The 12,700-nt window shown below is 43.0% G+C and overlaps 1 protein-coding gene across 1 annotated transcript in view; it reads right to left on the bottom strand.

Moving 5' to 3' along the window:
• The window catches only part of URB1 (URB1 ribosome biogenesis factor), a 703,763-nt gene that overhangs the window by 87,839 nt on the left and 603,224 nt on the right, over positions 1-12,700 (bottom strand). The window contains exons 34-35 of the mRNA XM_078658408.1: positions 9,680-9,823; positions 5,631-5,740 (exon numbers count right to left, since the gene is read on the bottom strand). Coding sequence (XP_078514534.1) covers positions 5,631-5,740; positions 9,680-9,823 — 254 coding nt within the window. The remainder of the gene's footprint in view (positions 1-5,630; positions 5,741-9,679; positions 9,824-12,700) is intronic.

The following is a 12,700-nucleotide window of genomic DNA, read 5'->3' as shown; positions in this document are numbered from 1 at the left end:
TGCAGCCACCTTCCCACCAAGCCTGGAAGGACATGTTCTCCACCATCTTCAGCAATGGAGCTAACTGCCAAATGGGCAGCTTCGGATGAAAAGGAGCCCGCCCACACACTCACACCACAGTTTCCTGCCACAGGAATGCTGTTTGCCTAACCACATATGCTAGTTCCACACTCGCCCCAGCACCCTCCACCAAAATCACAGGGAGATCCCCTGGTTGCACTCAGCCATCAAGTAAAAGCTTTTCTCAATTATCTCCCTTATCCAACCACTGCACTGCATGCTGGAGGTGCGTAGCGGAATAGTAAAAAACAAACCTAGGCACCCCCAGCCACCCCATCCTCATACCTCTTCAGAAGCACCTGCAGTGTTACTCTGCAGCGTCTCTCCACCCAAAATAGGGTCACCAGTAGGGAGTTCAGCTGTCAAAACACTTTTGCAGGAATTGGACCCAAAGCGCTCTGCAGGACATACAGACATCTTGGCAGCATCACCATTTTTGCCACAGCTATTTTACCCATTAGGGACAGTGGGAGCGTATTCCAAAAGTCCACGGAGCGCCTCACTGACTCAACTGCCCTGATTATATTCAGCAGAAGTAACTTGGCGTCCCGTGTGCCGCCTGCATCCCTCAGGTATCTCAAGTGGTCCATCTCCCATTTCACACCCAATCTAGGCAGCTCCTCCGCCCCACACTCTTTCTGTCCTGCAAGAGGGAAAGAACGGCAAAGACTTACGCCTGTTGATGCGTAATCCAGAATAAACCGCAAATTGTTCCATCATCCGCAATAAGTTTGGTATAGCCATGTGACATAATCAGCGCATCGTCCGCATACAATGAGATAAGGTGGTTAACATTCCCAATATGCACGCCCCAGCGACCCAAATCCTGCCTCGCCCATACCGCCATCGACTCGATAGCTAAACAAACAACGGCATCCCTGCCGCGAGCCTCGGTCCAGCAGCCACTGTGCCGACCTAAATTGGCCTAATGGCACACGCACCACAGGGTTCGTATATAACATTCTGACTCACCGACAAAAGCGAGGTCCAATCCTCAATCTTCCGAGAATCTCCAAGGGATATCCCCAGTCCACTGTATCAAACACTTTCTCGAGATCAATAGAAACCAGCGCCTTCTCATCAGGGGCCATCTGCGTCTCATGAAGCACATGCGCCAGCCGTCGTGTGTTCATGGACGTACTAAGGCCTGGGATAAAAAACACTGGTCCTCCTGAACTAAGTAGCCCATGTGCGGTCCCAGCCAGTCAGGCAGAACTTTGCACAGAATTTTAAGATCAGTGTTGATAATTGTCAACAGGCGATGTGACGCCGGATCCAGAGCATCCCCACCCAACTTCGGTATCATGCAAATCTCGCCCTTGCGCATGGTAGGAGGAAAGACTCCATTATCAAAAGTCTCATTAAAAGTATGCAACAATGGCGGGATTAACTTTGCCGAATAGGTTTGATAATACTCAATGGGCAGTCTGTCACTCCCCGGGGCTTTAGCCCGAGGGATGTCCGCTATTGCCTTCATCAACTCTTTCTCAGTAATCCGTGCATCCAGCTCCACCTTAGCCTTGTCAGACAGCTGCCGCAGCTGGAGTCCCTCCACAAAAGGGATGTAAAGGTCAGCTCTGACCAACGGGTCCGCACTATACACTCCCTGCAGGTGTTGCCAAAACAACTCCAGCATGCCTGCCCTAGAGTAAACCAGTTCACCAGCCCGGCCGCAGAGGCTAGTAATCAGCGGAGGGGGGCTTACGCTCCCTACGGAATATCCATGCGAATAATCGGCCAGATTTGTCGCCCTCCGCATGCAGCCGTTGGCGATACTTCGTAAGTATATACTTGTCCAGCCTATCCCATGTATCGGCAACCTGCTCACGCAGTTCACGCTCTTGCTCCAGAGTGTCATCCTGTCCCTGCAACCTTGACTGAAGCTTAGCCAACGAATCGTCCCTCTCCCACAGCCCCAGACTGCAATTGCTTCCGAAAGCCATATGTCAGTCCCATTGCCACCCCACTTGACCACCGCCCTCATCGCGTCCCACTCATTAGCTCTACTGCTTGCAGTGCCCCAATTGAGAGACATATACTCTGTCAGCGCTTCTGAGATGGCCTCTCTCCCAACCTGATCCTCCAGGATATCGGCAGGCAGCCGCCAGCTACGAGGGCTCTGCTTCACCACCACCCACCGAACCGAACAGCACACAGGCCCATGATCGGACAAAAAATTTGCCAAATGAGTAATCTCTGCTGCCATTAACGTGGGGTGCTTCATCGCCAAGCTACTTGAGGCACAATCAGATGGCATGGGCCTATCACAACCCTCTATACTACAGGCACATACTTTTAGGGCAGAAGAAGCGACACAGTAACAGTAGCTATATGCCGACATTCTTATAGGCTCTAGTAACTTAACACAACAGGGACATAGTCATGGTCCCCCAAGGGATCCACGTTTCAGTCCTTACCGAGATCGTCCTTAAGGTGCGGGTAGACTGGAGCACCAAAAGTCTTCTACTGGAGAATAGGTGCTAGGGGCACCTGTGTCTGAATAGAACTCCAGCGACCGCTAGGGGGAAGTCAATGTAGGTGAGGGGGAGGAAGAAGTGGAGGTGATGGTGGAAGAGAAGGAGGATGGCTAAGAGTAGTGTCTTTAGGCATTTGGGAGCTACCGCCTGGAGACCAGTGTCCAATTCTTCAGAGGGGCAGAGATCTTGCCTGTACTGGGGTGAATAATGATCCGACACTGTCTTTCATCAAGTTCCTGTTAAAGCTCCTCAAGGATGGGCCAGCATTTGGATTTGGCTGGTGATGGTCTTGAAGTCAGCTGTCAATGTTCTTGGAGAAAGTGGTCAATGGTCTAGGAGCCGATGTTGGTTTCAGTGCTGAAAGCTCTTTCAGCCTCGAGAAAGGCATCCACCAATTAGGCTCATGGGCATCCTCCTCTTCAGGCTAAAATTTGATGATCTTTCCATTCTGTTGAAAGGCCGGCACTTCGGGGACTCACTGACCTCCTCCTTTTCAGTGCCGAGTCATTTGCTTAGCTGAAAATGACCACAGTCTCCGATGATGATTGAAACATCTTGTTGTGCGCCCACCACCTTTCTCTCAAATGCCGAACGGCCTCTTTGCTTTTCAAGGGCAAACATGAATCACAGCAGGTGGTGTTGTGTTCTGGAGAGAAGCAAAGGTTACAGGTTTCATCACTCTCTGCATGTCTTTTATTCTCTGGCGTCGATAAGTAAGATGTGGGGCCTTGATTGGCAGGGGCACCCTGAGGACTGACTGGCTCGTTTTTCAATGACTATGTCCACAGTGGTGGACAAAGAGTAGAAAATATGGAACAAGCACTGGAGTAGAGAACTCTTCTCAGTGAGGTGAAGGAGAATGATGGGCCCTGAGACACTGACTATCAGTGTCATACGGGTCTATACCGGGAGCAATTTCAATACACGTCCAAACCCGATAGCGGGGAAAAACAATCTAACAATGGAGTGGGTGCCCATGTGTGTTCCCTATTAGAGAAGGAGCCATAAGATATCCTGACTTAAAACACTTCTTCGAAGAAAAACAAGTTGCAACAGACCAAGCCTACGCCCAACACTAAAAGGCTGAAGTATACAGAGCATGCGCATCTACAGACACGTGCTATGAACCAACGTTTCCTTCATAATCTTTTCCCATTGGTTACATTTTACGATATGATTTACTGTGTAGTTTGTACACAATGAAAAATCATTGTACAGTGCAGCTCAATTGTTGGCTCTGAATATCACGTTTTTCGAGAACCTACAAACCATATATAATTCCTGTGACAAAAAAGGGTGTATCGGACATAGCAACACACTGCTTTTGTAAATCGTCCAATACGACAAGAAAAATTACAGATGAAAAGGTGTCCCAAATGCGACTCCTTCATAAAGGTGCATTTTTGGAGAGCTTTAACAGTCCAAAATAGTAATTATCATCTTTTATTCGAAGAGGCACATCTTTACAGATTTTGAACAGCCAACACATGTTTCACCACTCCTTTATCGCAAGTCTGAGGCTTTTTCAAGGCTTAAAGGAAGAAAATAGTCAGGTCATGGACAAGCGATAACAATGGATTTTTTTACCTTATTGTGGGCATTCAGTGCTTTTTAGATTTGAACATGAAGATCAAGCGTGAAATGCTGGAAATCTATGTGCCTTAATCGTGCCAATTGCGTGTCTCGTCACCAATCTCCATGCGGTCTGTCAAAAACTGTGAGTGATTTACACAAATGACTCCTTATTAAATTTTGTCTGTTTTTCAAAAAGTATTGATTTCCAGAATCACCCAACGGTTCTCTACACATTTTCCCACCACAAATGGCAAATAGGTTAAAACCACTGAAATTAGGAAAAGTGGAGTATTATTTACAAAAATGTAAAAACTGTGTTTTTTTGTTTTTCAATACAACTCTGCTTGTTCCTGAAACCTGGGAAAGTGGTGATCCTAGCACAGCAAACTCTTAACTGATGATATTTTTAGGGAGAAATAACATACTTTTCCATATTCTCCCTACCTCCACAGAAAACAAACTAAACTTTAGTTATATTTTGTTCCTTCTAGGTGAATCGACAAACTCTCTGCATCTTTAGACTCACCAGGATGTAAAAAAAAATAATGAAGTGGATACCTTTTATGGAAATAAATTATGAAGGTTTAAGCACAAGCTACCCCAAATATCCCATGAAAAAGGCCTTAGCACTGGGGGGAAGAATTAGTGGCAGGTTAAGTACTAACCTTAAAGCCTGTCTCATAATGGGATCAACTGGACAGAAGTGTGTGGCCTGAATGTATGTCCATTTTTATGTTGTTTTTGAGTTCCTGCATGTGCGTTGTCTCTGCAGATGTGTAGGTGAATGTGACTTGTCTCTCTGTGTATGTGTACCCATATGTGTACTCATGGTGTGTGCATCTACGTGTGCGGGCTGTGTGTAGATGCTAACCTGTGTGCCAAGTGTGGTTGAATGTTTTCATACTGACTATGAGACCTTATGAACGGATATGTTCCTGTAATATTTTCTGTGACTGCATACTCCTTTAGGTTGCCTCTATGGGCATACATCACTGCATAGGTATGTACACTTCTTCCTCTAGTGTTGTCTGGCTGTGCACGTGTCTGTGCATTATGTGAAAGCCACTGCTTTCAAATAAGTCAATCCAAATTATTTTGGGTTTTGAGAACAGGAATACAAAACATACAAAACAAAGGTCTGCATTAAGGTCATTCCATAAGGCCTTTGTTTAAATACAGAATTGTTTTAAGTATTCAGGTACCATCATAGTGCAATAGTGTTGATTTACATCAAGTGAAATAAACAAAATAAATAGATCAACTTTATTTTTCAAAGGTTGCTGCACATTTCCTGTGGTGAAGGCGCCACAAATTATCAAAGAATGAAATGTACTCCCTAGAAAACAACTTGACGTATACTATATTGTTTTAAAAATGTGCCGAAACTGAGAACAATGCAAGTATATTGTTAACACTTGTACATTTGGCGGTGTATCTCTTCTTCTTGCTATTCCAAGGAATATTTCTATCAACCTCTATCTCATCTGGGGGTCCTCTGGGACATCTTTAGTTACTTACTTCTTATCCAAGAGATGCAAAATCCAGGTTAAAATGCTGTGATCTCGAATGAGCTCAAATGCAGCATTTGTAATCACAGCAGCATTCTGCAGGATTTCGAAGATGAGGTCCTAAAAAAAACGACAAGCGAGGCTGGTGAAAAAGGACATATTACACATTGTAAGATGTTGGGTAACAGGAAATACAACTTTTTGATTATAAAAGTGATTTTGAAAACAGTGAAATACTTCTTCCCTGCTTCAGAAAAGTTAAGTGGATTCTTCCTTCTGGTGGGAAATCAGGGCAATCTATCACAACAAAAATGAAATCACAAACAAGAAAGTAATCTGTCAATTAATAATGACAGTGAGTTAAAAGTGATTAAATTAGAGTATTCTTAGAATACACAGATGTTCTCTGTTCACCCAATTGTCCCTCTCATGTGGGATGAAACAATAGGCGTATTAGCTCTGCTGGCTGTGATTGATGCACTCTTGTTATCTGGGCTTGATATTCAGGGTGATGTTGCCTGAAAATGGCTAGGAGGTCATGGTTGAAAGGGAGGATGCCAAGCCTTTCCCCCAAATTTTTTAACTACTAGAATCTATGGGCAGTAAAAGATACCCATCCACTTATGACAACAACTCAAACCAAACATGTAAGTTAAACAGATAACCTATTGAAAGAATTAAGGCACGTGGCAAACATCCTAAAACACAAAGTCAATGAAATCTGTACCTTGAAAAGAAACCTTTACAAAGCTTCCAAACACAAAAAGTATAAAAAATAAACAACATACTAACAGTGCACAACGACTCATCAACAAAAGGGGCAAATGCTTACTAACAACAGAGCCCACACAAAAAATATCTTGAATAAAACATTTATTCCCAAGCGCATAGTTCAGTAGTGTGCCAACTAGCAACGATGTACAGGGGAGGATAGACAACAAATTACAAACCTGCTCAATTTGAAGTATTCAAATATCACCAATAGAAAGGACTAAAGTGGACAATGAAGGCTTTATTACTGTATGCAGTACAAAAAAAAGTTGCATTAAAATGATTAGGAGCTTATAAAGAAGAAGTAATGAAAGAGTGATTTAGAAAAGCAATACATGAAGCAACAAAATGGAACCAACAATGTAAAAAGGATTTCTGTTACATTGATTTCCCACAAAAAATAGTGCTTTAAGGACTGCTTCAAGCCGTAGGGCTTTTAATGTCACAGTGACTTTTGTTTCTAACTTTTCAATTTTTAATATAAAACTGTTAAATTGGTCTCTAGTGTCTTCTTTAGATTAGGCTGTCATGACGTTTTGACATTCCAATGGAAGTTCTATTCAGTAGCGACTTGTAGCATCATGTAGTACTGCTAGGATTTGTCATTTTTTAAATAATTATCACTGTTAATTATCCAGTTACGAATCTTTGCTATTGAATATTGTTGCAATGTTTTTATTATTAATCACGGAATAAAGTTTATAAACAGAAAAAACAAGGATGAGGTAGGGTGACAGTCAAGCAGACTAGAAGATCATGAAATATAAAGACACAAGCAAGTGGCAAAATTCTACCCGACAGTCAATAGCAGAGGAGGAACATTTGTTTCGAAAAGCTCTATTACCTTCATGGTGATTTTTACCCGAAGTACCTAATACATCCTTTGGTCCATCTGAAAGAGAAGGTATCTTCCAGATTCTCAGCCACTGTCAGTGGGAATGACAGATTCAAAATTTCTGACTTGTCTAAATTGATTTTATATCCCACCATCAATTCAAGGTAATTCAGATAATGGACCACTTCTGCGTCCTGCATGTTTAGCTCTCTCCACACATCGCGGATTTCCAGTTCTATCACAGTACTTTTAAGTTTCTTGGAGAAGGCACCCATATATACTGGTCCCTTGGAAAGCTTATCTCTCTTGGCATCCTGTATAGAATTAAAGTTCTTTGTGATTATATATCCCTTTGCAAATGGCAATGATGTCTCCATAAAGCTTCTTAGAATGTGTCTTCCGTTGCATTAGGTGAATATGTTATGTCAATCATCAGAAGCTGACCATATAACAAACCGACCAGCCCCAAATATCATGCTATTTCTATCCTTCTTGCTATGTGATACCGCAAGTGGGAGATCTTTCCACATTAAATTAGAAATGCCGGTTATGTTTGGACCCAGCGTAGGTGAAGTAGCCAATCAGGTATGCTCTGTGTTACTTTGGACTTTCATATCTGCTTTGTCTGCGCTGCCCAAAACACTGATATCCAAGATTTTTTACTGTGTCACACCTTTCCATAAAATAATGAGTTTTGACGTATAGTTCAAATGTAATACAAAAATGGAAATGTACAACTGTATCAGATTTTGTCTTTGCAAAGTTTTTCTGTGATGGGTCTTGAAGGCATTTCTCCTCTGTAATGTGGTTTACAAAATGTCCGGGAACATCATAGAGAACCAATTCTGGACAGACACCATGTTTTATTTTTTCTGAGGAGTGCAACTCAGTACCTCGCAAAATCTCTGGGTATGTTGTGGGCCAACTCTGTGAACTCTATCTAAATGGACTTCTTCTTGACCGTCTCACAGATGGGACAAGAACAGTTTGGCTATGGATACTTTTAAGTCTGACCCATCTGTGCCATTTCTCAATTCTCTAGGTATCAGGTTTTTCTTCTGCTAGACCTATTTTCCAATTCCTCTGCTTTTGACCAAGCTGCTTCTAGTCTACTCTCCATTTTCTTTTATTGTTGCTAAGTGTACTTTGTATATCTTTCCCGAGCATCTACCCTATTTACAACCTTTACTACTCTGATTTTCCCTGTCTAAGACCCCAGGTTAGATTAAAGATCTTGAATTGTTTTCTCATTGTCACTTGAAATTCTCTCACAGCAACATCAAATCATTTTTGCGTATGGTCATCACTGCATTTTGAGAGGGATTAAGGCTTTCTTCCAAAATTCTTGATTTGCCTCTACTCTGAGTCATTCATCCTCTGTAACCAGGGAACATAGCAGATCCCTTTGATTGCTTTTGTTTGGAGGACATGTGCTTTAATTTCCCCAGTGATCTTTGTACACTTACAGTCTTGCCAGGACATATTTGAGGATTTACTTGCCCTGATTTACCATGCTAATTCTCTAATGAGGCTGCTATGTTTTAAGGCTCAACAGTATCTGTTTGGTGTGTTTCACTTTAAACGGTGAAGGGTATAGGAAGATTATGTTTTATTAAAATAGTCCCAGGGATGCCTTTTTTTGCCTACGTTGGATCACTGGTATGTTGCTTTTCACATTTCTACAAGTGCTCCCTTCATGTTTCTTTCCAGGCATTGTTTTAAGCTTTAATTGGATCTGCCTCTTCTCAGGACCACATGGGCAAACCCTAGTCATAAGTGCCAGAGGACCACCATCCCTCCTCACTTGTTCACTGACTGATTTCTTTGTGTCCACCTTTGGTAGTAGGATTTACCATGGAGGGTGGCACTGCTGCAGGCCTTAACTTCAAATGGCTCTGCCCAAGTTCACAATCTTGGAGTAGAGCAGGAGACCTGACTTAATTCTGCAGTCCCCGCATTGCAATTATGTGGGTTGAAGCAGTGCAAACTAGATGGGGGTCTTGGGGTCCCTTTAGAATTGCAGTTTTCTGGAGCTGGATTAATACATTACCTACCTTGATGCAGTTAGACTGCCGGTAAAGCAGGAAGTGGCGCACACATGTTTACGCTGCTGCCATGGTCCTTCCTCCCTTTATGTTTTCTTGTTATGGTGCACTGGACCTTGTTCCCCATATTATAGAGATAATAGACAATTTCTGATTTTGAGTTTTAATGTACATTGGTGTTTGGTCCTAGTTCTCTTCCCTCTTAGACTACCCCACTTCCCTTCATTTACCAGCTAGGAATTTTATGCGAGTCAAATATTTGGATCACTGCAGACTAAGAAAATATGCTACAAATGTATAGTTGGGGTTTTACACTTTTGCTTGTTTTTCATACAGTGTGATATGCCCTATATATTGTTTAGTATAACGTTTTAAAGTATAAACTTGTAGGGCATGGAATAATATTACCTGGGCGGACCCACCAATCAGTGGGCTGTTGTAGAAACACATGATGATTTGAAAAATCCTCTGATTGTTGTACAGCTCATAGCAATAAACGTCTTGCAAACCATCTGCCAAAAGTCGGAGAGTCCACTCCTGTTCGACTTTGTGCTAGAAAAAAAGACCCACCTGTGAATTAACTGAACAAATGGCAAAACAAATCATATAAGAACCAACTACAAGTATTAAAATGCATAATCAAAACCATTTCTAGTATTTCCTTTGTGCAGATAAAGATAAGGGAGTAGAACAGCACCAGTTTACAGAAATTATTTGTACAGTTCTATTCATGGAAGATTAATGACATCTAAAGACATTACTCAATTATTAATGTGTTTTATGAAGCATGTTTACAGTCTGATGAACTGAAAGAATATGAATAAAGCGGTCAAAAAGGGAGGGGGTGCTGCTAGAGAGCCTGCAACAAGATGTCTGCAGCTTAGCTGAGCTCCTGCAGCCATTTATTAAATCAGACAATGCCAGAATAATGTCGGCTTGAAGAGACAGTGAATTGCCGACCGGTTGCAGAAGACACTAGGGCCCTGCGGGCTGACCAAATCAAGCACCCATTGTGGAAGACACACCTGGTGACCCCCACAGGAAGACTGCCTGAGGACAAGGGACCAGAAGGGGGGGAGCCCCACTTGGCCAGGAGACTGAGGAGACCGATTTGATTAAGCTGGACAATCCATGCTGGAAGTGCGTAATAGCCTGGAATCCATTGATGGCAAAGTGGAAGCTCTAATGTATCGTTTTGATGGAATGGAAAATCAGTTGGATAAACATTCAGCAGGACTTGATATGATGGAGCAGAGGATCTAGAATGTTGAGGATAATACTGCTAAGATCTCCAAGGCCCAGAAGGAAATGGCAAGCGATGTAGAGTGACTTACACTGCTCAATGAAGACCTAGAAGCTTGATTCCACAGGAACAACGTACAAGTTCTCAGAATTCCAGAGGCGACAGAGACTTGGCAAAATGAAGTTTAAGTTCAAGATATATAGGCTTCTTTGTTTGGCCGAGAGAAGCTGTCCAGGATGTATATAGTTGAAAGACTGGACATGTCCCTGGCACTGGGATCGATACCTGGAGCTCCTGACATTCGGGCATAGCTAAATTGGTGCCCTCCCAAGATCACAATGATAACAAGATCTCATTCTATCCAGACTTCACAATGGTGGTACATGAGGCACGCCGCATGTTTCTAAACATTAGGAAAAAGCTTAGAGATCTAGACATCCAGTACTCCATGCTCTAGTCCGCAAAATTGAGATTTACTTGGCCCGGGTTAGTGCACATTTTCACAGAACCGCAGGCGGCAGCAGAATTCTTAAACAAACCTATCTAAAGATGGGGCCAGCATAGAGAGACTCCCGAAATCAAGTACACAACACACTCTGAGTGAAGTGGATAACAACTACTGAGTTCTATCATCCCATGATCACTGTGGAAGAGAGCCGTGCTTCAGGTCTTCAATTATGTGACTAACTGTGCTTCTCTAAGGGAGAAATTGTTAAGATTATGAACTGGGTGGAGAAGGGCCGACGAGAGATGAAAATGGCCCCCTAAGGATAAGTGACTATGGGTTAAGCCGGAACTGGCACCGGCTATAAGGACTGCTGATATTCTTGAAATGTGGGAAGTGCAAATTCACAAAAGAGTGGTACTAGTCCCAAATCTGCGCAGGACTGGTCATAAGCCTAATTGCAGGTACTGCGGGCTGGAGGTAACGCCTCTTGATGCCAACTAAACTGGGAAAAGGCATTTTAGGAGAGCTAATATCTCTAGCCACCTTCCACTTGCTTCGGCTTTTTGTTTGGAAGTTCACATGCAACATTTATGTATGGTTTACCGTTTCAATTTGAGAATTGTTGAATGGGGCAATCCTCTGGAAAATTGGGGTTCACTTGGGAGAGGGGCGGAAAGGGAAGAATTTAGTCAATGCACATATTAATATGTTCGGAGGGTCACTGACTGCATGCTTAGATAGGCAGAGTGCACTCACTCACTCTCTATTGAGATGTCGTGTACTAGATGCAGACTATTGGAAGGGGAGAGGAGTTAAACTACTAACTTGGAACGTTTGCAGCCTGAATGGCCCTAGAAAGACTTGCAGGATACTAGCACACTGCACGCGCAATGCAATCGACATTTAGATTTACAGGAGACACACCTTGTAAGTGAATGTGAGCTTATTATTGCTAAATACAACCTCTCATAGGTTTTTTGCCCCGTACTAAGCTTATGCCAGGGAGGTCGCAATATTTATTCGCAGAGTGTTGCTGTACACGCATGTGCAGGAAATGTTTAGTCCAAAGGGCTGATAATGGATCATAAAGGAGCATTACATATGTACACAATATTCTCATCAATTCCTGTGGCCCAAATTATGATGATCCTGATTTATTTTTGTCACTTGTTAACATAGCTCAACTGCTGGACCCTCTGTGTTGTTCTGGGGCAGGAACCATAATGTAAACTTACACCGCACACTGGGTGGAGGCGGTCGCAAGAGACATTGCATGATTTCATGCAACACTATGATCGTACAGACATTTGGAGAACACGATGCCCTGGAGAGTGAGGATATACAGGTTACAACTCAGCGCCTGGCTCGACCTCTAGGCTGGATTACTGGATACGCACCGAAGACATCACTAGCTGGACAGCAGACCTGAAGCACTTAGAGCGCACGTACTTTGACAACTACCTCATCATGCTAACACTGACACTACCAGACCAAATACACAAACATGGGTTATGGCACCTGCACTGTACTATGTTGTTAGACACCACATTGAAGGAAGAGATCAGGCAGGCCATAGCCTATTATTTTAAGATGAAGATAGGGTCGGTAGACTTGTGGGGAACACTATGGGAGGGCTTTAAAGCGGTGATACCATGGGGAGGGGATAGCAAACGGATATGGTATACTCAAATCTATCTGGTATTAGCTATGCTGGAGACGGAGCTAAAGGTTAGAAGCA

Source organism: Lissotriton helveticus, chromosome 8 (genome assembly GCF_964261635.1).
Source record: "Lissotriton helveticus chromosome 8, aLisHel1.1, whole genome shotgun sequence".
NCBI classification, from domain to species: Eukaryota; Metazoa; Chordata; class Amphibia; order Caudata; family Salamandridae; genus Lissotriton; species Lissotriton helveticus.
The sequence above is the reverse complement of the archived record's forward strand: the minus strand, read 5'-3'. Positions and strand labels throughout refer to the sequence as shown.